This window comes from Siphateles boraxobius, unplaced genomic scaffold (genome assembly GCF_051911475.1).
Source record: "Siphateles boraxobius isolate OS27281-9 unplaced genomic scaffold, OSU_SipBor_1 102, whole genome shotgun sequence".
NCBI classification, from domain to species: Eukaryota; Metazoa; Chordata; class Actinopteri; order Cypriniformes; family Leuciscidae; genus Siphateles; species Siphateles boraxobius.
The window spans coordinates 481,094-505,541 of NW_027508703.1; the positions used below are offsets into that span (position 1 = coordinate 481,094).

Below are 24,448 nucleotides of genomic sequence, written 5' to 3' on the forward strand. Positions count from 1 at the left end.
ATAGGTCTCCTGTTCTTCCTGTTACGGCCGCCAGTGGGTGGGGCTGGGAGACCTCATCAAGTGAACGATGTCCACATGTTCTTCCCTCTATAAAGCTTAGGTTTTGTTGGGGTGGTGTGAGCTTGCTCCTGGTTACTTTGTTCTTGATTCTGGTCTTTGTTTCTTTATTTTGATCTTGTTATTTATTTAAATTTGGTTCTGTCTGTCACTTAGATTGATCATGTGTCTGATTAGAAATTGTGTTAATTTTTTTATTTTATTTAATAAATATTTTGTAAATATCATACCAAACAGACTGTGTCGGACACAGTGTGTCCTCCTTCATTTGCCACGGCTTTGAGCCGGTCATGACACTGTGAATTCAGAAATCGTTCTTTAGTCACAAACTGTTTTCCACCTACTATATAGTAGGGAAGTATGCAATTTCATGCGTATGTGATGCAGCCTCTGTGATTAGCAGGAGAAACACTGCCAACTGCACATTCAAAGATGGGAAATCCAACTCATTTATGCATTGTTTTGGACAGTTCGTTACACTTGACTGCTGCCGCAGAAAAAGGTTCATCAGTTCATCATGTAATTCTTTTGTTCTGGTGTTGTGCCATATTTCCGCCATATGTTAACAACTTATTTTTATTAAGATATCATAATCAGGGTGTTTAGAAAGAGCTGCAGGTTTACTGAAAATCTGTCTGGATCAGAGATAGAAGAGAGCAGTCATTACATATAACAACTGTTCCCAGTGCTGTATGTTAAGAGCATAAAGCACAATTAGAGCATAACATTCTTGAAGTACATGTTCATTAACATAAAGAAAGACGAGGCATAGAGCCCTCAAACTCACAGGGAATGCAAACACTGAACTCTATGTACATGGGCAATAATTAAATAGTATATCAACTGTCCCCACACTTTATGTAAATCTCACAGGAATGAGTGAAAGTCTTGTTGCATTACTCTGGTCAAATTGCAACAGTAGTAAAAAGCTGGGTGAGTACCATCTGTATAGAGCTTTTTTTGACTGCAAATGTCATTGGTTATGATAAGAGTAATGCAGTTCATTGGCCACCAGATGGTGCCACTAACATGCCCTACAAGTGCTTTGTGAATCCTGCTAACATCGCCATCATCACCGCTGGTCTTTCTGAACACTGGCACAAAGATCTGCATGATGCTCGAGCAGTCCCCGTCCTCTGGGTTTACAGCGCTGGCTGCTGAGACTCAGTGCTGGTGTTGCTGGTCCAGGTTTGAGACGCTACCGCTCTGGCTGAGTCTGGTGATTCATAGACTGGTGGTTCTCTCTCAGTCTCAGTCTCTGGAGGGTAAGGAGGAGGTGGGAGGTCAAACCATGACGGTCGGCTGGAGAGAGAAATAAAGACAGAGAGAGTGTTGAGCTTAATAACAGGAGGTGTATGATTATGGTCAAAGTTTATTTATAAAGCACTTTTTAAAAACAGCAAGTGTTTATCAAAGTGCTGTACACGCATCACATATCAATGATACAGTCAACAGCGCAGAATATAACAATAAGACACATAAGGCAACTCTCACATAGCGTCAAATGCCAGACTATAAAAATACGTTTTTAGGCTAGATTTAAAAACAGCAAGTGTTTGAGCCTGTCTAATGTAGAGGGACAAACTATTCCAGAGCTTCAGGGCCGCCACAGCAAATGCTCTGTCACCCCTGCTCTGGAACTTTACCCGTGGGACAACTTAAAGTAAATGGTCAGCAGACCTAAGTGATTTTAGCGGAGCATACAGTTTGATGAGGTCAGAAACATATTTAGGTGCAAAACCATTAAGAGATTTAAAAACAAACACCAAAATCTTAAAATGAATCCTGAAATGAAACCAGTGAAGAGAGGCGAGAACAGGGGTAATGTGTTCCCGTTTCCGTGTATCCGTCAACAGACGAGCTGCCGCATTCTGGACCATCTGCAGTCTGGAGAGAGAGGCCTGACTAATACCTGTAGAGGCCATTACAATAATCCAGACGAGTTGAAATTAAAATATGAACAAGTCTTTGAAAGTCTTTAAAGGACATGAAAGATTTCACCTTGGTGAGTTGTCTCAATTGGGAAAAAATAGATTTAACTACCGAGTTAATATGTTTGTCCAATTTAAAGGGGTGGTGATGGTGATTAAAGGGGTGGTGATGGCGCAGTGGATAAGACACATGCCTTTGGTGTGAGAGACCCGGGTTCGAATCCACTGTGAGACACCAATGTGTCCCTGAGCAAGACACTTAACCCCTAGTTGCTCCAGAGGCGTGCGACCTCTGAAATATATAGCAATTGTAAGTCGCTTTGGAATGTTTTGCATAGGGCTTCACAACTAACTGAGAAAGTTCTTTCAGACAAATAGGATCTAAACCATGCCAACGCAGTGCCCTTAATACCAACACATTATTGTAAGTATGTAATCAGGATCGTATCGGTCTACAGTATCAAATGCTGCCGAAAGCTCTAAAAAAAGTTAAATTGCGCAGTCCCCTGAGTCAGTAGTAAGTAACAAGTCATTAAAGACCTTCAACAGTGCAGTTTCTATTTTTTTTTTTTTTTTTGGAGGGATTTAAAACCGGACTGAAACACTTCATGAGTACCATGTAGATCTCTATCTATCTATCTTCCATATCTGTCAATCCATCTATCTATCGATCTATCTATCTTCCATCTATCAATCTATCTATCTATCTTCCATATCTATCTATCAATCCATCTATCTAATCTATCTGTCAATCCATCTATCAAACTATCTATCTATCTTCCATATCTATCTATCAATCCATCTATCTAATCTATCTATCTATCTTCCATATCTGTCAATCCATCTATCTATCGATCTATCTATCTTCCATCTATCTATCTATCTTCCATATCTATCTATCAATCCATCTATCTAATCTATCTGCCAATCCATCTATCAATCTATCTATCTATGTTCCATATCTATCTATCAATCCATCTATCTAATCTATCTGTCAATCCATCTATCAATCTATCTATCTATCTTCCATATCTATCTATCAATCCATCTATCTAATCTATCTGTCAATCCATCTATCAATCTATCTATCTATCTTCCATATCTGGCAATCCATCTATCTATCTATCTTCCATCTATCAATCTATCCATCTATCTTCCATATCTATCAATCAATCCATCTATCCATCCATCCATATATCTATCTATCATATATCCATCTATCTATAGTTATATCCATCTATATATCCATCCATCCAACATTATTTTAACTTTTAGAAAGGCTTTGTCAAGATTATGAACTACTACAAGATTTTTCTAGGTTTTGTTTCTGAAAAAATGTCTTTGCTGGTATTTGCCATTTTTTAATTATCGACATCAGCTGATGTTGTGTTATTCTGTTTTAGCCGATTCTGTTATTAGTTATAGAAAGGAATATGCTATAAAACTTTATCATATAGCTCATACAGCTACAGTTGGTCATTGGCCATCTTGCTCTGTAAAATACTGGCATTGGCCATCAAAAAATCCATATCGCTCAGCCACTAGTTGATGACTGTTGAATGTGGTAAAAGCTTGACATATTTAATTGGAAAAGCTTGACATATTTAATTTGTAGTATTTATAAGCATACCCAACATCCAGCACAGCCTGCGAGTATGTTGGAGGACAGTCTATGGCAGTTCTGGGATATTGTGAATGAGAGAGCATCTGGAGACTGTGGACTGAGCTGAACGTCTCTGACGGGGACGGACACTGGGGTGAAAGGTCGTGGCCTCCAGGACGGACGTGTTCTCTGTCCACTATGACGAGCCGGGACAGCAGGAGTGGCCGGTGGCAGGCGCCTCTGTAGACCCCGTGTGGCAGCAGGACACTTCTCTTTCTCTGATGGTGCAGGACGAGGGCCAGCAGTGCCACTACCAGCACAAAGATCACGGCACTGCCAATCACTGCGTATGTGATACTGGGGTAATAGTGTAGTCGATAGTCCAGAGTCACAACGTCTTGTCCTGGGTATTCTAGGAGGAATCGGGAATGATTTTACATTATTTCAAAGATTATTTTACATTATTAGCCAAGTAAATAAACTGGAACATACATACAATCAAACATACACAATCATAAAGAGGTACGCTTGGGTAAATTCCCATGATATACACCCTGATATAACAGATTACTGTGTTAATCAGTTGTTGTTTTTTATATACATTTTGTGTACATTTCTTTAAAAAAAGGGTAACACTTTACAACAACAGGGCATTAATAATCATGTACTGTACCAATACCTGAATTAATAGTTACTTCAACATGAACTCATGATTAGTGAAGATATGAAAAATTCATGAGTTCATTGTACAAGTAACTATTAATTCAGGTATTGGCACATGATTATTCATGCCCTGTTATTGTATAGTATTACCAAAAAAAATATAGTGTGGCTATACTAAGTCTACATTTGCACAGTTTAGCCTTTCTCTAATTACTGTAAATTTTAAATTATTCATTCAGTGAACGCATGACTTTTGGCAGACACATGCATTCAAATCAACTTAAAACATTGAAGTATGCATTGTAGCAGTTCTTGTATTCCCTAGGAACTGAGCCTATGACCTTTGGTTACAGTCAGGAACATCTATGCTTATGAAGATTTTTCACTGGAATTATGGACACAGCCAAACTCATTAAATAGAGAGAGTATCCGGGTACTTTTTCGTTACAAAGGTAATTCAAACATATAAGCTAAAGCCTTTTGAAAGGTCATTGAAAGATTCAGCATGCAGATGTGTTAGTGTGTGTCTGTACCTGCTGTTGTAAGGCAGTTCTCTTCATCACTGTTATCTTGACAGTTATCCTGTCCATTGCAGAGAAAACTGCGATCCACACACCGGCCGTTACGACAGTGGAAGCGTGCAGATGAACACACCAGAGGGTTAGCAGCTGTGGGAGAGATTTACAGATTACCTTACAGATTATTTCATAGATTTGTACATGCTATCTTTATTCTAGTATAATAAATAAAATAAATATTTAATTTAATTGTATATTTAATGTTACTTTGAATAGCTCATTTGAATTTATTTCTTAAGTAAATGTATTGCCAAACAGTTGTTTAATAAGCAAAACGTGAAGTAAACCTACTAACCTCACCCAAATCTAATTGAACATCCTTCCAATAAAGTGAGTAATAACTGAAGATTAACCTGTTAAACCCAGTGGGGGGCTCGACCCACATAAAATACAATTATTCCACAATAATACATCATTAAAAAAATCAATTACAGCTCTTTAATGAAGTAATATATAGGCCTAAACTAATCATTTAAAGTGGTTTTGTTCCTTGACTTAAACCCATGGTTGATGTTTCGGAGCATTGGATACTCACTGCAGTTTTCTTCATCACTGCCATCAGGACAGTCCCTGAAGCCATTACACTGGAAGCGGCCAATAATGCAGTGGACCCCGTTTGCACAAGCAAAGAATGTGGGTGCACACTTTGACTTCATCTTCACTGTGAGGAGGCGAGAGAGAGATATAAAGGGGGGAAAAATGTGGGTCTCTGTATTTGGCTGAGCAGTCATTTGGGTTACACACACCATTGTATTAATACACAAAATAAATAAGCTTGACAAGTCCCACAGACAGGACTTGTGTTACAAATAGGGTTTATATAATTATCTTGGAAAGCATCTTTAGCAGCGATTTTTGCGTGAGCATATCAGTGAACACCCCAGACCACTCAGTGAGTTTCACGTCTTTGTAAACTAAAGTTTAATGCGTTTTATGAATGATTGTTCCAGTGCCCCTATGAAACCATTGTATAGGTGGGGGGGTGCTAACACAGAAACCGAAAATTCTCGGGACAGCATAGTGCTGGGCGGTATACCGGTTCATACCGAAAACCGGTGTATATTTTTGTTGTGATATAAATTTTTAATATACCGCCATACCGATGTATTTAATTACACAAAGTTCGGAACGAACGTTACACCGCGCGACACTGTTTCAGACGGACCCTTTACAATGTTGCACTTCTAAGCAGCGACTGCGAGGCGAGGGTAAACAGCAGATGGATGCTGCAGAACTATGGCGTTATTTTCCTGTCAAATGTCGAGAGCGCATTATTGTAGCGCGAAAGTACATTAATATAATGCGCGAGTGCGAATCTCTCTGCTCGCGCTCTGAATATAATGTGCCGCCCTCTCAGATACACGCTGCTCTTGCTAGAATAGGTCTATTTTCTCTGGGCTCACTCAGAGAATCCTGCACTTAATACATGTTCAGTGCAATCGCGTATCTCTCCTCTTCCCCAGCTGACAATTTTAGGTTATAAGAACATTTTCATAACGTTCCCATTAAGTTATAAAAACGTTATTTCTTTCTAGGAACATTCAAAACGTCCAGTGTTTTAGACGTTGTATTAACGTTATTTCTTGGTTATAAGAACTTTATTCAAACGTTCAAGTCTCCCGTTATGTAAACGTTGTATTAACGTTCTTGCTTGGGTATAAGAACATCACATTCAAACGTCATAAAGTTCAATTCTCCCGTTATATAAACGTTGTATTAACATTATTTCCTGGTTATAAGAACGTTATTAGAACGTTAAGATATAAAAATTTTAGATTATACTGGCACTATTATATTCTACAATATTGACTAATGACAGTAAACTAGACATCCTACAAGTCAATTTACTGCAGTAATTCCTCTCACAACCAGTAGAAAATGCTTTGAACACCTGATTATGCATGAAAAAAAAAACCCGTCATAAACCGGAAATCCGGCATAATTTTGAAAATAAAACGTTATATAAATTTTTGGTCAAACCGCTCAGCACTAGGACAGCAGCATGTGTCCAAATTTCAATCTTAACCGTTCTATTTCATCAGAAACAATCTTAAAACAGGGCTTTAAGTGTAAAATACCGAACTTGTCCTTTAAGATTAAACCACTGTAGTCGCATGGACTATTTTAATGATGTCTTTACTACCTTTCTGGCATTTAACGTGGTCATTTAAAGCACTCGATTTCATCAAAAATATCTTAATTTTTGTTTTGAAGATGAATTAAGGTCTTAGGGGTTTGGAATGACATGAGGGTGAGTAATTAATGACAGAATTTCTATTTTTGGGTGAACGATCCCTTTAATGGATGTGTTTTTGACCTTTGATCATTCAAAATATTATCAAAAGAGCGATGTGTTTCAATGACAGAAGCAAATGGAAAATATCTGTATCGGCCAAAAAAATCTTATTGGTGTATCCCTAGTGCAAAATTGTCTCGAAAGTTAAGTGTATTAGAATTTCTCATATTTGCATCTGTTTGATATACAGACCATTCTGTCTCATTTTTAATGTTTTAAAAAAAGTAAGTAAGTAAAATGTATTTGTATAGCACTTTTCACAGATAAAAATCACAAAGTGCTTCACAGCATAATGTTATACAATACAAAAAAGTACAATACAATGCATAGGAGAAAAAAAATATTAAAAGACAATGAAAACATAGAAGCAAAAGACCATAAAAAACCCACGTCTAACTAAAAGCCTGCTTGAATAGCAGTGTCTTTAGTTGCTTTTTAAAAGAATCAACGGAATTCACACAACGTAGAAAAGGAGGTAAAGCATTCCACAGTCTAGGTGCCACTGCTTGAAATGAGCGATCCCCTCTGGTTTTAAAATGAGTGTGGGGAACCACTAACAACCTCTGACCTGACGACCTCAAACTGCGGGTCGGAGTATGAAGCTGTATCAACAGCTGATAGATGTAGGGGGGAACTAGACCGTGCAGGGCTCTAAAAGTAAGGACTAGGATTTTAAATTGAATTCTGTACTGGACAGGTAACCAGTGAAGTGCTGCTCAGGCATGAAAACTCCTCACCTTTCGGCGAAATTCGCCGTTTTAAAACCAAAATGGGTCACCTATGTGATTTGTGCAGATCCGATGAGAAAATATTTATTGGGGGGGGGCAAGCAAGCCTGAGGTAAGTTAGCTTACAATGTTAACTGTCCTGTCAGATACAGACAGCGATGTTGCCAGTGTCATTATTTTGACATAGAAGAGGGAGGGATATTATCGCGAGTGGGCGCGGGCGCCGTGAGCGCTGACCGAGCAGGAACGAGTAGTGAGTTGTCGTCGAAAAAGATGGATAACGCAAAAAAGCTGTCGGGGCTAAAAAAAGAAAAGAGGGGAAAGGAGATGGCACGTAAATTGATGCGACAGCAGCTTAATAAGTGGATGGTGAAAGGCTACAGGTAGGATTTTGTTTTGTGTGACGTCCAGGCATGTAGGCTAATGCCATCGGGACTACCGGGAGATTCCCGGTGGGCTGACGTGCTTTTTGGGCCGATACATCTCATACTTTTTTGTTATGTGTTTTGTCTTAACGGCCAATAAAACTCGTATATGGGCGGCCCATTCGTTTTGTTTTGCTCAATCTCATCTGTTAACTCTCACTCGTTCCTACTCACTCATTACATTTATCTTTTTTTTACTTATTTTTTTTTGGGGGGGGGGGGTGTATATATATATGTGTGTATATATATATATATATATATATATATAAGTTGATTGGATTTTTGCTGCCGCATCCTTCTCACCTTTTTTACCCCTGACCTGTTCTCATGCCTGGTGCTGCTAACACAGGTGTGATGTGTGCTCTTTTGTTTAAAGTGAGTTAAAAGCCTTGCAGCAAAGTTCTGAACAGCCTGGAGACGGTAAAGCTCCTTCTTGCTCAAACAAGTAAAAAGACTGTTACAGTAATCTAAACGAGAGGAGATAAAAGTATGAATAATCATCTCTAACTCGCCCCTTGACACCAGCATTCTTAATCTGGATATATTCCTTACTTGGAAGAAACAGTTTCTGACTAATTGTTTAGAGTGGTAGATCGTAGAATCAAAAACAAGACCTAAGCTTCTGACGCTCGGCTGAACAGACGAGCCTAAGTCAACAATATTCTGTTTAATCGGAGGGATTTTACTTTCAAAAAACGTGATGCCTGCTTAAAACAGCCCCTGCCACTTTGCCCATTCTCCCACTGACTGGGTGCAGAATAACAGCTGAAAATAATGGATAATTTTGTACAGGAGAAGCTGAAAGAATGGAACTTGGATGCTTTAAGGGTAAAGTGAAATGCACTTCATTATAACCCATTGGGCCTCTGGGTAGGCCAGTTTTCTTATATTCTTCTCTTCTTGTCTCTTTTCTTCACTCTTTTTCTCTTTACAGATGAACAAATTGACAAAGAAACCCTCCTGCTGCTTGATGAAAAATCACTTAAAGCAATGATACCAAAGATAGGCCTATGTCTGAAATTTAAAAAGCACCCGAGAGCTGCTTGTTGTGAGTGAAGAAATACACATTTAAGATAGGATATATCTGCTTTAGGTGCAAAAAGACTGTTGGGGCGAATGTTCGTTTGTTGTTTTCTCACCTAAAGGTGCATTGTGTAATATTTCTGAGGATCTATTTTCAGAAATGCAATATAAGATCCATAACTATGATTTCAGTTGTGTATAAAGACCTTGCATAATGAACCGTTATGTTTTTATTACCTTAGAATGATCATTTATATCTCCATAACCGCGGGCGCACCCTTCTATGGAGGTCGACATATTGTGTGATCATGTTTCTAGCGTAGCCGACAGCGAACACAGAGCGCTACAGCGAACACAGAGCGCTACAGCGAACACAGAGCACTACAGCGAACACAGAGCACTACAGCGAACACACAGCGCTACAGCGAACACAGAGCACTCCAGCGAACACAGAGCACTACAGCGAACACACAGCGCTACAGCGAACACACAGCGCTACAGCGAACACAGAGCGCTACAGCGAACACACAGCGCTACAGAGAACACACAGCGCTACAGCGAACACACAGCGCTACAGCGAACACACAGCGCTACAGCGAACACACAGCGCTACAGCGAACACACAGCGCTACAGCGAACACACAGCGCTACAGCGAACACAGAGCGCTACAGCGAACACACAGCGCTACAGAGAACACACAGCGCTACAGCGAACACACAGCGCTACAGCGAACACACAGCGCTACAGCGAACACACAGCGCTACAGAGAACACACAGCGCTACAGCGAACACACAGCGCTACAGCGAACACAGAGCGCTACAGTGAACACACAGCGCTACAGCGAACACAGAGCGCTACAGCGAACACACAGCGCTACAGAGAACACACAGCGCTACAGCGAACACAGAGCACTACAGCGAACACACAGCGCTACAGCGAACACAGAGCGCTACAGCGAACACACAGCGCTACAGAGAACACACAGCGCTACAGCGAACACACAGCGCTACAGCGAACACAGAGCGCTACAGCGAACACACAGCGCTACAGCGAACACAGAGCGCTACAGCGAACACACAGCGCTACAGCGAACACACAGCGCTACAGCGAACACACTACCTTGAAGAAAAAGTTTCCAGTGGTGTATAAAGACCTTACTTAATGAACCGTTATATTTGTATTACCTTAGATGAGCAGTTTCTGTCTACACACACCGCGGGTTCCCGATCATTGAAATGCGCCGTCATGTTTCTACGGTGGCCCTAAACGGACAAATGCGTTTCGTTACTATGTTGCTCTTCGTGCAAGGAAGCAAGCTTAGTTCAGCGAATAAAACACTGACACAATGATGAACTAGTAACAATAATATTCGCAATAACATAGTTTTACTGAATAATCAAGTAAACATAATTTCTTAATTTATCCTTGCAAAGAAACCTCATTGCTGACCTGCTACTCTCTGCTGTCTCAGACGATGACGTATTTTCCTGTCGTTGGTTGCAATTCGTAAACTCACCACTAGAAGCCGCTAGAAATCACACACTGCATCTTTAAGGAGAATGCATAATGTACATAGTTCATCAAGTTATTTTGAATGTGGCCAAGCCGGGTGTCACAGGACATTTAATTGAAGCAGATCATTTAAGCGACATCTGCTCCATCTCCATGTAGAGGCTGAGACAGTGTTGTTGTTGTTTTCTAGTGTTTCTATTTTTTTTTCTTGATGTAAAAGTAATTTTAACAACATGTGTTACACAAAAATAACGCTTAAACCTAGTTTTGTTTTTTACTCTTTGGGTAGAAAAATGCTCATGCATTTCGGAAGAGGAGCCACACACAAAGTTACACAAAATGGTGCGTTCACCGCCACGTGTAATTGCCACATATGTCCCTGTTCAGACACAAAGGTCAAAGGTGTTTTAGTGGCCTCCGCTGTCAAAAACAAATACTCATCTGCTTCGAGTGTTGAACATGAAAAGTGACGCAATCTATGTTCATCTGTTCTCTTCATAAGTAAATAAATGCATAATCTATATACGCTCATCTTGTATGTCCATAAATAAACATTTAAATTTGAACAAAAACAGAAGCTGCTAAAATTACGTGTAATAATAAATTATGACATTTTTTACGAACCTGTTCATTAAAATGACAGACAATAGCGATAATTAAACAATATTTTGCTGAGTGTGATTTTGTGCTGGTATCTTGACTGGCTTGTGTACATCAGCAGTTACAGAAATTAACTTTTATATTAAGGGTGATATTTGCCAACTTAAATTTATTTACAGGGGCATTTTTACCTTTACAAGGGCAATTTTTTCTAATATTATTAGATGTATGCATCATCTTTTATGTCAAATTCTTACATTTATAAATTCAGGTAGAATAATAAGGCTCACTTTAGGCTTTAACCAACCAAATGAAATCACTATCAAGAAAATTTGTTTTCACACTGCAGAAGTGGAAAAGAAGCTGATTTACACAGCAATTACAATTACATACATGATGCTATGAAATTAATGTTTTATATATATATTTTTAAAATATTTAAAATATAAATTATTTTTAATTAAAATATTTTAAATGATTTAAAATGAGTTATGTCTTTTGTTCAACAGATTCATTCACACGGCTGATTCATTAGAGAATTAATCAAATGAAGCTGCAAAATTTCTATAGACACTGCAGCGGTCATATGACATCACATTCTGCGGCACCATTTTAAAAAAAAAATCATAATTCAACATATAATACATCCGAAAATATGCAATCAACTTCACTTTACTGCAACGCTGCAATCAATTTAAAGTTTGAGTCCTTTTTATTCATCTAAGAGCTTGCACAGTATTGAACTGTTGTATAAAATCAATATCACATTTGCAATTGTGCTGATGTTAGGGGAAAACAGCACTCTTGCTCATTTGATACTGCTTAACTGTATCATATAGAAATATTAGACATTGTAGAGGGGCATTTCTGCCCCATATACTGAATTTCGGGATCATTCTAGGCAAAAGCATTCTAGGCTTCATAAGTTTAAATATCTTAAATATTTTAAGCTGGTGTGTGTGTGTGTGTGTGTGTGTGTGTGTGTGTGTGTGTGTGTGTGTGTGTGTGTGTGTGTGTGTGTGTGTGTGTGTGTGTGTGTGTGTGTGGTGAGCGCACTAGTGCCGTTGTACTGTGGTTGTCATCGCATCATCCAAGTGGATGCTCACACTGGTGGTTGAGGAAAGTTCTCCTGATATGATTGTAAAGTGTACAGTAGTACATATGAAAGCGCTATATAAATGCCTCATTCATTCATTCAAACATCATGAAGTGAAGGTCTTCAGGATTACTAGTAAGACAGGCAGGCGAGTTTAATCAAGGTTGGAGCTAATCTCTGCAGGAAAGTGGATGTGAAGGGCCAGAGTTGAGAACCCCTGTGAATGTAGTCGAGACATATCGCACATGACGATTACGGGCCTCTCACAGTTCTTCCCAAGTTGAGGCCAGATAACCGTAAGCCCTAGTACAAACCATAGGTCCTAGGTCTCTGTTTTAGCCAGGGCACACTTGTAAGTGCGGATGGTGAGGTCAGCAGTCTTTATCCTATTTAACATCTATCTGAGGTGTCCAAGATGTTCTTCCCAGCTGTAGTGATTCCCACACGTGCCACCACATTAATGATGGTCATACGTCGCTCAGATTGAATGTGAGAGTGTCTGATTACTCATTCCTCCCTTTAATTTCATGTTAACAGTAAAGAAGAGGACTGTTGAATAAATAAAACAATGTAAAATGAAGTGAATTTGTGTCAGCTGAATAATCTGAAGGATTTGTGAAATATTCCATAATTTATAGAGCCTCTTCCTGTACTATCAAAGGAGACACAAGTGTAATAAATTAATTATATTAAGAAAAAGATACACAAGAATATGTTATCTTATGTAAAGATAAACTGTTGCTTCTCTGAAACTAATAAGGTGAACAACCTTATTATGCAAACAAATAAATGAAAGATTTAGCATTTTAATTAACTGGCATCAGCTTTATAACATCTAACATCCATTAAAAAAATCATATACTGATAATATACAACAATACCAAGGTCTCTGGAAAGAGGTTTGGTAAAGTGGTGTTTATGTTCCACGTAGTCGAGTGAGCAGTTCGATGGCGGTGACGTCTTCCACTGGCTGTGCTGGAATCCGTTTCAACAGCCTTGAACACAAAGCTCTGCGGGATGCGGATCTCCTGGAGCACCAACATGGTCCTAAAACCTGAAACATGCAGATGAGGTGCTGAAGTGCGCGCAGAAGGTCCTTAACAATCTGGAACGCAAAGACGAAGGAACCTTGAAGTGTTGAAGTGAAGGTTTGCTCTCCTGAGCTTAACCTTGTTGGACATGTGTCTGTATGTCTTCTGCCTCTGGGCCAGAGAATTGTTATATTTAAACCTTAGGAATACGTTTCAAGATTGATGAAGGGCAGAAACTGCACACAGACCAAAAAGAAGTCCTGTCCTTCATGGGCTTGGGACTGGGGTAGTCTCCTCACCTTCTGAGAGGTGTCTGGCTGATGTCCTAGAGTCCTTATCTGATGCCGTTGCACATTAGTTTGTTTTTACCCACACAAAACCAATAAAAATGTAGCACACCTTTCTCCACTGATGCAGCCATCAAACTGAGCCCTAGTGAATGCTCTTCAAATCCCTCCTTCATGAAATAATCGAGGACCTGAAGTCGTTAATTTGGGCAATATGCAGGAATAAAACACACACACACCTCGACTCCTTTAGACTATTGGCATTGACAAAAAATTGGGCTCTATATGTTCTAGACCTAAATGAGCTAAAATAAAATAATTTCTAAATAGGCTAGAAGCTTTCTGGAGAAGGTACCTATGTAGGGCAGAAATTTAAGTTTTCCTAAAGACAGCTTAAAGGCTATGTTCAAAATCTCTAAAGAGTATTAAATGGGTCATATGATGCCTTTAAATGTTTTCCTTTTCCTTTAGTGTGACTTTATCTGTTTGTGAATGTATGAAATCTGCAAAATAACAAAGCTCATAGTCTCCCACAAAGTGATGTATTCTATCTACCAGAGAACACTGATCCAGACCTGCCTAAAACACCTCGATCCAAGTCCAGACATTACTTCCTCAAACATTTTAGCAAAATTCCCAGGCATACGCAAGGTAGAACGCAAGGTTTCGGTGAACTGAAGTGTTGTCGTCATGACGCGGAGACACTGTGTGTTTGGATGTGAAAGCAAAAGAAAAACAAATTCATTTATAAAGCTGGTCCTGAGCAGTACAACCCAAAAGTTGGTTCTGATAGATCAGCTTGATCATCTGCATTCTCAGAATCCAGGGCTCCAGACTAACTTTTCTGTCTAGGAGCGCTCTACCCCCTAACTGGAAGATTTAGGAGCACAAGCAGAACATTTAGGGGCTCACCTTAAATCAACCAGCTATTCACATTTCCCTGCATTTTTACTGTATTAATGACAAATGCCTTGCTAATAGACTTAACTTAAAGAAATACAATGTGCAGTTTCATTTTACGTTCACTGCGCCCCTGATTTGGTAGCACTGAGAGGCTGACAATTAAGCGCTGAGCTTGAGTTAAGATGTAGATAAAAAAAACATCATTCATAGTGTCTAAATATTCATTCAAAAGCAAAATGTACTATATATATATATATATATATATATATATATATATATATATATATATATATATATATATATATATATTAGGGAGTGGAAATAGCTAATAGCTCTTCAGCCACATACTGGTTACAATGGTAATTTAATGTCTGTTTTATTTTTAGAGTTCCGCCTGTGGTGAAAATCAACTTTTTAATGTAGTAAATCCATAAGTCGACAGCATTGCTGAGTATTTTCTCCTTAAAACTGCAGTGAACCAAAGACAGTCTCAAGAACACGCTTTGAAATCGCTGGTGTTTCTGACGTCACAAACGACCTTGTAACCAATCAGATCAACGTGTGATCGTCAACGAGTGGATCTCTGAGCTGAGTGAGTGGAGGCGGGGCTCATTTGCATATGCATTGATCCGCGCATACTAAATGAGGCAAGGGTGTCGAGTTGCATTCAAGATATTTTTAAGGCATGAAGAATTTTCTTTCAAGGATTTTTTTTTTTTTTAAAGATGTTATTTTGGTGATCAAATATGAGTTTTAAGGGTTACAATTCAGCAATGTTATTAATTCTGTGGCAAATTCAATGGGTTTCTTCACTAGATCTCCCAGGGCTGTGTAGTAACGGCTGACCTATTTTTGGTCCGAATTTATATACGGCCCATGAAGCAGAAATGAGTAGCAAAGTTTCATTACCCGTTCATTTCATTTGCCATCTGATGTCAGGCAACGCTGTGGTCATGCTAGAGCGACCTCTAACGAAGTTTGGGTCGCACCGGCAGGAAAAATGGTCTCAGTTTGGAGGCCTGGAATCCGACTCAGACTCGAACTGATACGATAAATCCGACAACATTAATAACTGTGTGGTTAAAAATGCTTAAGAAGTCTTGGAAGCTGAAGCTCACAACATGGTTTCATTTCCCACACATTATTGAGGTGTTTGGCCAATCACAACACACTGGGTCAGCTGGCCAATCAGAGGACTCTGAACTTTTCAGAAGGATGGGGCTTTATAGACAGCGTGTTTCAGACAGACTGGGAATAGAGGAGCTGCTGCAAATGTACAGTATGTGAAAAATTTGTTTTTTGAACATTAAAGCATGTTAATCTATTCTATTACACCCGATAAGATTGAACATTAAAGTGTTTGAACAGATTTAGCAGCAAACCAATCCCTCACATGTCAGGATTGTGGACCTGCACTGTTTACATACAGTAGTTCCTTTCATTGCCTGATTAACAAAATGTTCAACTTCTTCACTTGGAACCACATATGAAAAAAGTCTATCTATGATCACATTAATAGATAAATATTGCATTAATATTCAAACTTACGTTTTCTAATACATGGATTTATTTGCATTATATAATATTTGTCACAAATACAAACTGAAATTTACATTTAATTATTTGCTTAACATTTCAATACGTCACTCACATACTATATTATCTTTCATTATCTTTTAACACATATTTCCCCATACATTGAAGCCCTGCATTACATGCAGAATAAAGATTTTGTGTCCAAGAATTAAAAAAAGGGTTGACATTTTTTTTATTCATTCCTTTCTTCATTTTAGTTCAATCATTAGCATGTTGTATTTATTAATTCCCATTGTGTGCAAAACAATGATTCAGGCAACAAGACAAACACTACAACAATATTACCAGAGACCTACTATTTCTCCAAATCCTCATTTCATTTTACTCCAAATCCTCCAAATTAATTTAAAAATCAGGCGACAGATGGCAGCAACTGCGTTTGAATGAAACCAGAGAGCGCATCTGCGGTGTGATTCGAGACATGAATGAACCACCGGCCTCAAAAACCCGGATGATTGGTCATTATACAGCATTGCTATTGATGACAGTCATTATTGGGGAATAACTGACCTCATAATGTTGCATCTGACCAATCAGAATAAAGCATTTCCGAGTACTGTGTAATAAGAAAAGTGAATTACGATAGCCAGGAAAAAAGTCTTTATATAGGATTACACTGAACATTCTGTGGACAAGCAGACTACTTGTTTGTAATATTAACTCCGCTACAAAAGTTAATTCATACAGCTAATGCCAATATTTATCACAATTAATTATACATAACTCCCTTTGAGCTAATTGGTGCATAAGCAATGATTTTGTGAGCCAAGGCAGGCATAAACATTCATAATTGTCCAGCTCCGTGTGCGGTGACAGTAAGACTTACGGCAACCCTTCTCGTCACTCTTGTCGACGCAGTCTGGAAAGCCGTCGCACTGAGAACCTCCAGGAATACATTCGCCATCCCCACACATAAAGCTTCCTGGAATGTTGCACTCTGTCGTAAAGTTATTTCCAGGAAGAAGCTGGCAATCTGAAGACAAGAGACGATTGTATTTACAATCTTTACATTGAAGATTATATGACTGGTGAAACGAATTCTAGAAACAAGATTCCAGACACAGGCATCAGTTGTGTAATGCTAAATGAATGCATGGGAATTTAATGTGCTGTAGCATAGTGATGTGTGCAAAACGAAACAACCAAACGAATTACAAAAGTAAATTTATTAAATATGCCGCCCTCTCTGCCATCAGTCTTGCTTCTTTTAAAGGCCCAAAGGGAAGTAAGCAGCAGGTGTCGTCGATGTAACCCAGCCAGCGCTGGGGAAAACCCCACTTAAGACACGAGCCGTCAGTCATACACAAATATTATTGTCTTATTCAGTGATCTATTTATGTGATTTGGGTTGTTGTAATCTCATGGTACAAAAAAGGGTGCTGTGTTTAAATTTGAATGGTGGCAAAAGCCAAGGCATTCTCTCTCTCGCTCTCTGATTCACTCTCTTGAACTTGGATTGGATTGGCGGTATGGTTCTGTCCTGGGCAAGAACTCCCTGCGCATCCATGCAGCCTAGCTTGAATAAGAGCAGGGAGAGCAGTGATAGGGTACACCGAACAGAACCAACATAAATGTATTGCAGATATCATTAATGTTAATATTTTAATGTACAACATAATTCGAGAAATAAGTCTGATTCACAGGGGACGAGAGGTGGAGCTGGGGAGGGAGGAGGGTAATTAGCTCCTGAGAAACGCCACAGCTGCTGATAATACTGAAGGAGCATGCAGGAGCAGATGTGCATGCTTGTTGGCTGTAGTCTTGTGGTAAACCTTCATCCTTGCAAGTTGTCTTCAATAATCTTTACTCAAAATAGGTATGCTTCTCTTCTGGAATGGTCTTCCTTCTCTAATAATCTTTACTCAAAATAGGTATGCTTCCCTTCTGGAATAGTGTTCCTTCTCTAAGGCATCAGTTGACCACTTGGGCAAAAATATCCTTAACTGTTTCCCTGCAACAGACAACTGCTGTGAGCTAGAGATGAGAGATTTCCTGTCAATTATCCTCTTCATCAGGACATACTGTACATCACGATACTGAAGTAATGCCGGTGGCAACTTCCGGTTCATGCAGACTTAGAAACCAAGAAAATACAGGAGGGTTTTTTTTCTTTCTTTTTTTCTCACCAAATACCCCCAACACAACTGATGCCGATAGAATGGTTAATACATCTTGATGTTAGCGGCATATGTTGAGCACTATAGGTCCAATCTTATGGGTAAAGCATCACTCCAACCCGGGTGCAAAATCTGATACAACAAGCATGTTGTATAATCATAGACTAGTAGTAAAACTAGTGTAGTCCAGTCGGGGAAGCATACACCCTGTAGCTCTGAGTCAGATGCAGTGTGCAGCTAAGCTATGAATACAGTGTGCTTCCTCATTCATGAACATGATTTCTGCGACCGTCGTACAGATTCCATCGCTGTGGAGGTGAAGATGGCGACTCCCATGATTCCACACTCCTCACAGGATCATCAAACTACGATGTTGTCAGTGTTGAATAACAGACCTCTGCGGTGAAACGCGCCTACTGTGTATTTAAGCACAAGCATGTTACTGATACTCTACACAAGCTTTAAGACTCAAATATGTTGCTAACTTCAACACAGAATGGTGCAATATAATCGGATAGCATAAAGAGCATAGAGTTTTAAACAACAGCTTTAAGATAAGCGTTGCTGGTACCTGAATAAACTAGTTATAGTATAAACTAGTATATATGAAGTATAATAGTATAATATTAGAAGCCTGAAGTAACACGCATATTTGATAACATTTGCCTTCCATAACAACTAGATAGCCTTAAAAACAAGCATGTTTCCAATAGCAAATAAAGCTTTTAGAACAAGCATGTTTCCAATAACAACCGGATGGAGAAAGCGTGTCTGATACCCAAACAGAATCAACACTGAACTGACTCGACTGAATAGCGACTGTTTACTGTGTCTCTTTGGAGCTGCGCCACAGCAGAAATGATTCCATTTGCACCATGAACGTTATTTCCTTTCTATCACTGGAAGCTGCTTGAATATGTGCCTTATGTGCTATATAAATAAAGGCGACCTGACTCAAGTTAAAGGGATAGTTCACCCAAAAATATAAATTCTGTCAGTAATTACTCTCCCTCATGTTGTTCAACCCCGTAAGACCTTCGTTCATCTTCGGACAACAAATGAAGATATTTTTGATTAAATCTGAGAGCTGGATCACTTTTAAGCAATTTCATTCTGCCGGTCCAGAAAAGTTAGTAAAGACATTGTTAAAGTGACTACAGTGGCTCAATCTTAAGTTTATCAAGGGACGAGAATACTTTGTGTGATCAAAAAAAAAAAAAAAGCCTTTATTCAACTATTCATGTTCCACGGTGTGGGCCTCGAGTGAGTTCACGAGCGCCACGACGCATGCGCGAGAACTGAGATGACACGATGGGTCTCTGTGTTTAAAATGGTTTTAAACAGTGAGCATTTCCTGGATGTCCGAATCGTGAGAAACCAACAAGAAAACGTAAAAGAACCTTACCAATGCCACAAAATGAATGGCTTACCTTTCACACTTTCCCATCAAATGATTGTGAGCGTCAAAGTCAAAGTTTATTTATTTAGCACTTTTTAAAAACAACAAGTGTTCAACAAAGTTCAGATATGAGGCTGGATCCAAACGCAGTGTACACACTTTATTTAAACAAACTATAAACTCAAACAGAGACTCAGAACGTGGAACAAGAAAACTTTACACAGGGAACGACCCACACTCACGTTAATCCTGAAACATATAACAACTCACAAAGACAGGGCAGAAACACAGGGCTTAAATAATCAGGGACAAACGAGCTAACAGGATAACAAGGGGGCGTGGGAAAATCAGAAACTAATGAACAAGACTGGGAACCAAAGAACATGACAGGACACAAACCCACATCGTGACATAACCCCCCCCTTAAGGGCGGCTCCTGAAGCCCAATAAAACAAACAAAAGTCCAGGAGGGCGGTCTTGGGGGAGGGATGGGGGGCCAGGCCCATGCAGGGGAACGGGACCTGGACCTAGGCAAGGCGGGCCTGGGCCGCAGAGCGTGGGCGGACCAGACTGGACCGAAGGCCAGGGCGGAGCAGGACGAGGCGAAGGCCAGGGCGGAGCAGGACGTGATGGCGGCCATGGAGGTGAAGCCCCTGCAGACGACCATGGCGGCGCAGCCCTCATGGTCTCCTCACCGGACCCTTGGCCCCCCCCCAAAAAATACTTGGGGAAATCCACGGGTTCAGGAAAGCCCTCCCGGAGCTTGAAGGGCGCAGGCAGGGCGAGGCGCAGAGGCGGGGCCGGCAGGGCGAGGCGCAGAGGCGGGGCCGGCAGGGCGAGGCGCAGAGGCGGGGCCGGCAGGGCGAGGCGCAGAGGCGGGGCCGGCAGGGCGAGGCATCTGGGAACGCCCTCCGGAGCCTGGCGAGCAAAACGAGTCCTCCTCCTCCTGCGACGGCGCTTCACTGGGCTTGAAACTTTCACTTGGCTGGATTCACTTGACTTGGAACTTGACTCACTTGACTTGGACCTTGACTCACTTGACTCACTTGACTTGGAACTTGACTCACTTGACTTGGAACTCGACTCACTTGACTTGGAACTCGACTCACTTGACTTGGAACTCGACTCACTTGACTTGGAACTCGACTCACTTGACTTGGAACTCGACTCACTTGACTTGGAACTCGACTCACTTGACTTGGAACTCGACTCACTTGACTTGGAACTCGACTCACTTGACTTGGCGGCACTTGACTCACTTGACTTGGCGGCACTTGACTCACTTGACTCGGCGGCACTTGACTCACTTGAATCGGGGGCACTTGACTCACTTGATTCGGCGGTACTTGACTCGGCAGTTGACTCACTTGACACGGCAGACTCGGTGGCACTTGACTCACTTGGCTCGGCCGGCGGAACCTCCGCGGTCTCCGGATTGGCCAATCCAACAGGACCTGTGCGGAATACGGGCTCGAGTGGGCATACGTGAGTCGCGGGTTTGGTAAGACTGCAGTGAGGAGCTGGCTCGGCCGGATAGGACGGGAACATGGCTATGGAACAGTCCACGAAGCAAGCCTCAGCAATGTACCGGTCCAGAGTCCAATCGGTAATGTTGCTCGGCATCCATCGAGCAATCCGGTAATCCAGCCCGTTCCGAAACAGGCCTATGAGCTGGATTTCATCGAGCGTTCCGAGATGGCAAATGGAGAGGAAGTCCTTAGCATAGCTTTGGACGGACTGGTTCACTTGAAACATTACCGAGAGATATTCTCTCAGGGCCCGGTTGCTGACGACTATGGGAGAGACTGCTGGAGCAACTGCTGGTTCCATTTTGCGGTGAGTTGTTCTGTAACGTGATGCGGTGAAGGCAGATATGAGTCTGGATCCAAACGCAGTGTACACGCTTTATTTAAACAAACTATAAACTCAAACAGAGACTCAGAACGTGGAACAAGAAAACTTTACACAGGGAACGACCCACACTCACGTTAATCCTGAAACATATAACAACTCACAAAGACAGGGCAGAAACACAGGGCTTAAATAATCAGGGACAAACGAGCTAACAGGATAACAAGGGGGCGTGGGAAAATCAGAAACACCTGGGAAAACTAATGAACAAGACAGGGAACCAAAGAACATGACAGGACACAAACCCACATCGTGACAGCGTCAAATGCCAAGCTGTAGTAGTACGTTTTAAGATTCTATTTAAAAATAGCAAGGGTTTGAGCCTGTCTGATATACAGGGGCAAACTATTCCAGAGCTTCGGTCCTGATACTGCAAATGCTCTTTCACCCCTGCTTTTTAGTTTCACCCGTGGGACAACTAAAAGCAAATGGTCAGCGGACCCAAGCGCTCTTGACGGAGCGTATTGCCTAATCAGATCTGACATATACTTAGGAGCAAGGCCATGAAGCGATTTAAAAACAAAAATCAACATTTTGAAGTTAATTCTAAAATAGACTGGCAACCAGTGAAGAGAGGAAAGAACAGGTGTAATATGTTCATGCTTTTGTGTACCTGTCAACAAGCGAGCTCTGGACCCTCTGCAGTCGAGAGAGAGAGGCCTGACTAATGGCCGTTACAATAATCTAAACGCGATGAGATAAAAATATGGAGAAGTCTTTGAAAGTCTCTAGAAGACAGAAATTATTTCACCTTGGTGAGTTGTCTAAATAGGAAAAAACTCGATCTAATTCCCAAGTTGATCTGTTTATCTAATTTAAAATCACAATCAATAGTGAAACCTAGATTTGTAACATAAGGGTTCACTAGTGGATTCAATTCACCAAGATCAAAATTTAGTGATTCGTAAGTACCACCAGGAGTAAAAAGCATAACCTCTGTTTTGTTTTCATTAAAACATAAACATAAGCGTCATCTTCAGTTCTCACCAGCTCTCCGATTTCATCAAAAATATCTTGATTTGTGTTCCGAAGATGAAGGAAAGTCTTACGGGGTTGAACAACATGAGGGAGAGTAATTACTGACAGAATTGTCATTTTTGGGCGAACTATCACTTTAAGGCACAGTATGTTGCAGCGACAAGCCAGTTGCCAATGACAACAGATAAATAACGCACATTGCCAATATGATCGTATAAGCCGAGCACAAGCATTTTACTGAAAACGACTAGAAGCAATAGAAGGATAACCTTAGCAACAAGCATGTTACCAATAACCTGATAGCTTTAAAACAATGAGAACAAAGAGCCAAGTGAGGACATTCAGAGATTATCAGAAGTATATTATGGCCAGCTGTGGTGCTTGATCTTCTCTTGATCTCCTTGGAGTGCAGTTATCATCTGGGGCCTCATGTATCAATCTTGCGTACGCACAAAATCTTTGCTTACGCCAGCTTTCACGCTCACGGTCGGATGTACTAACAGTGAAATTAACGTGAGAATGTGCGTTCCTCCACGCCAATTTCATGTCTGGCGTACGTACATTTCTCATAGTTTTTGTCCGTTGGCGAATCTTACAGGCAATGAAGTTAAGTTGCAAACATTACACAGCGAATTGTTCTACAAGTCTATCGCACTACCACCTGTGGGAAGCATTGCTATTAATTTGCAATTTATAAAATAATTTACATATATTGTCACACGAGCCTTATGGGAATATTTTATCAATTATGCGATTAAGTAAGAACATATAAAAACATATGCAAATTGATACAACCCTTAGTCTATGGCAATGGCAGCTTTGGCCTTATTAGAGGACATTGCTAATGGCAGAATCCGAAGAGAACGAGTTTTTAGGGACCACAATGATTTTCTGGCCCAGGATGATGACTGGCTTATCAGCCGTTTCAGATTTCCAAGGGCTATCCTCTTGGAGCTCTGTGCTGAGTTGGGTCCGAATCTAGAGAGAGAGACAGCGAGGACCCACGCAATACCCGTTCCCTTGCAGGTGCTGACAACACTTGCTTTCCTGGCAACTGGTTCTTTCCAAAGGGAACTGGCAGACCGCTCAGGAATAAGCCAGTCGTCTTTGAGCCGCGCAATGCCAGCGGTATGGGTCGGGATCATCCGCATGTCTACCAGGTATAAGGTTCCCATATGATGCAGTTGACCAGCCAAACATTAAAACGCAATTCGCAGCGAGAGCCGGTTTTCCTAATGTAATCGGAGCGATCGACTGCACACACATTGCTATAAAGGCGCCATCTGAAGAAGAATTTGCATATAAATCGGAAACATTTCCATTCAATGAATGTGCAGATAATATTGTTTACCTTCGTGGCAGTCCTGTAGTAAATCCGAGTCTCCCACAGCAGCAGATACTACTCCAGAGAGTAAAGTGTCACCCATAATTGAGGCAACTCTGCTCAAAGGGTGTGAGTTCATCGACCCCTTTACCACTGCCTGTTCTGCCCACACTTTGTCGGTGCGCAGCAGTTCTCCATTTAATGTCCAGCTTTATATCAGACCATTTCTTTTTAAGTCCATTTACAGTGCGACTTTCAGATCCCACCGCATTGACGGCATCAGCCAAACTCGCCCACTCATATTTTTTCCTTTTGTTATTAATTCCGGAGGACAAAGTTCCAAATATTTGTTTTTCTCGTTTCTACCTCCGATAATGGCACCTCCGAT

General features: G+C 40.7%; 1 protein-coding gene across 2 annotated transcripts in view; it reads right to left on the reverse strand.

Moving 5' to 3' along the window:
- Positions 1-237: 237 nt before the first annotated feature.
- The window catches only part of ldlrad3 (low density lipoprotein receptor class A domain containing 3), a 30,026-nt gene continuing 5,815 nt past the window's right edge, over positions 238-24,448 (reverse strand). For both annotated transcript variants that reach the window (XM_077245530.1, XM_077245529.1), the window contains exons 2-6: positions 17,158-17,304; positions 5,368-5,493; positions 4,788-4,922; positions 3,619-4,003; positions 238-1,359 (exon numbers count right to left, since the gene is read on the reverse strand). In XM_077245530.1, the coding sequence (XP_077101645.1) occupies positions 1,200-1,359; positions 3,619-4,003; positions 4,788-4,922; positions 5,368-5,493; positions 17,158-17,245 (894 nt within the window). In that variant the 5' untranslated portion in view covers positions 17,246-17,304 and the 3' untranslated portion in view covers positions 238-1,199. The remainder of the gene's footprint in view (positions 1,360-3,618; positions 4,004-4,787; positions 4,923-5,367; positions 5,494-17,157; positions 17,305-24,448) is intronic.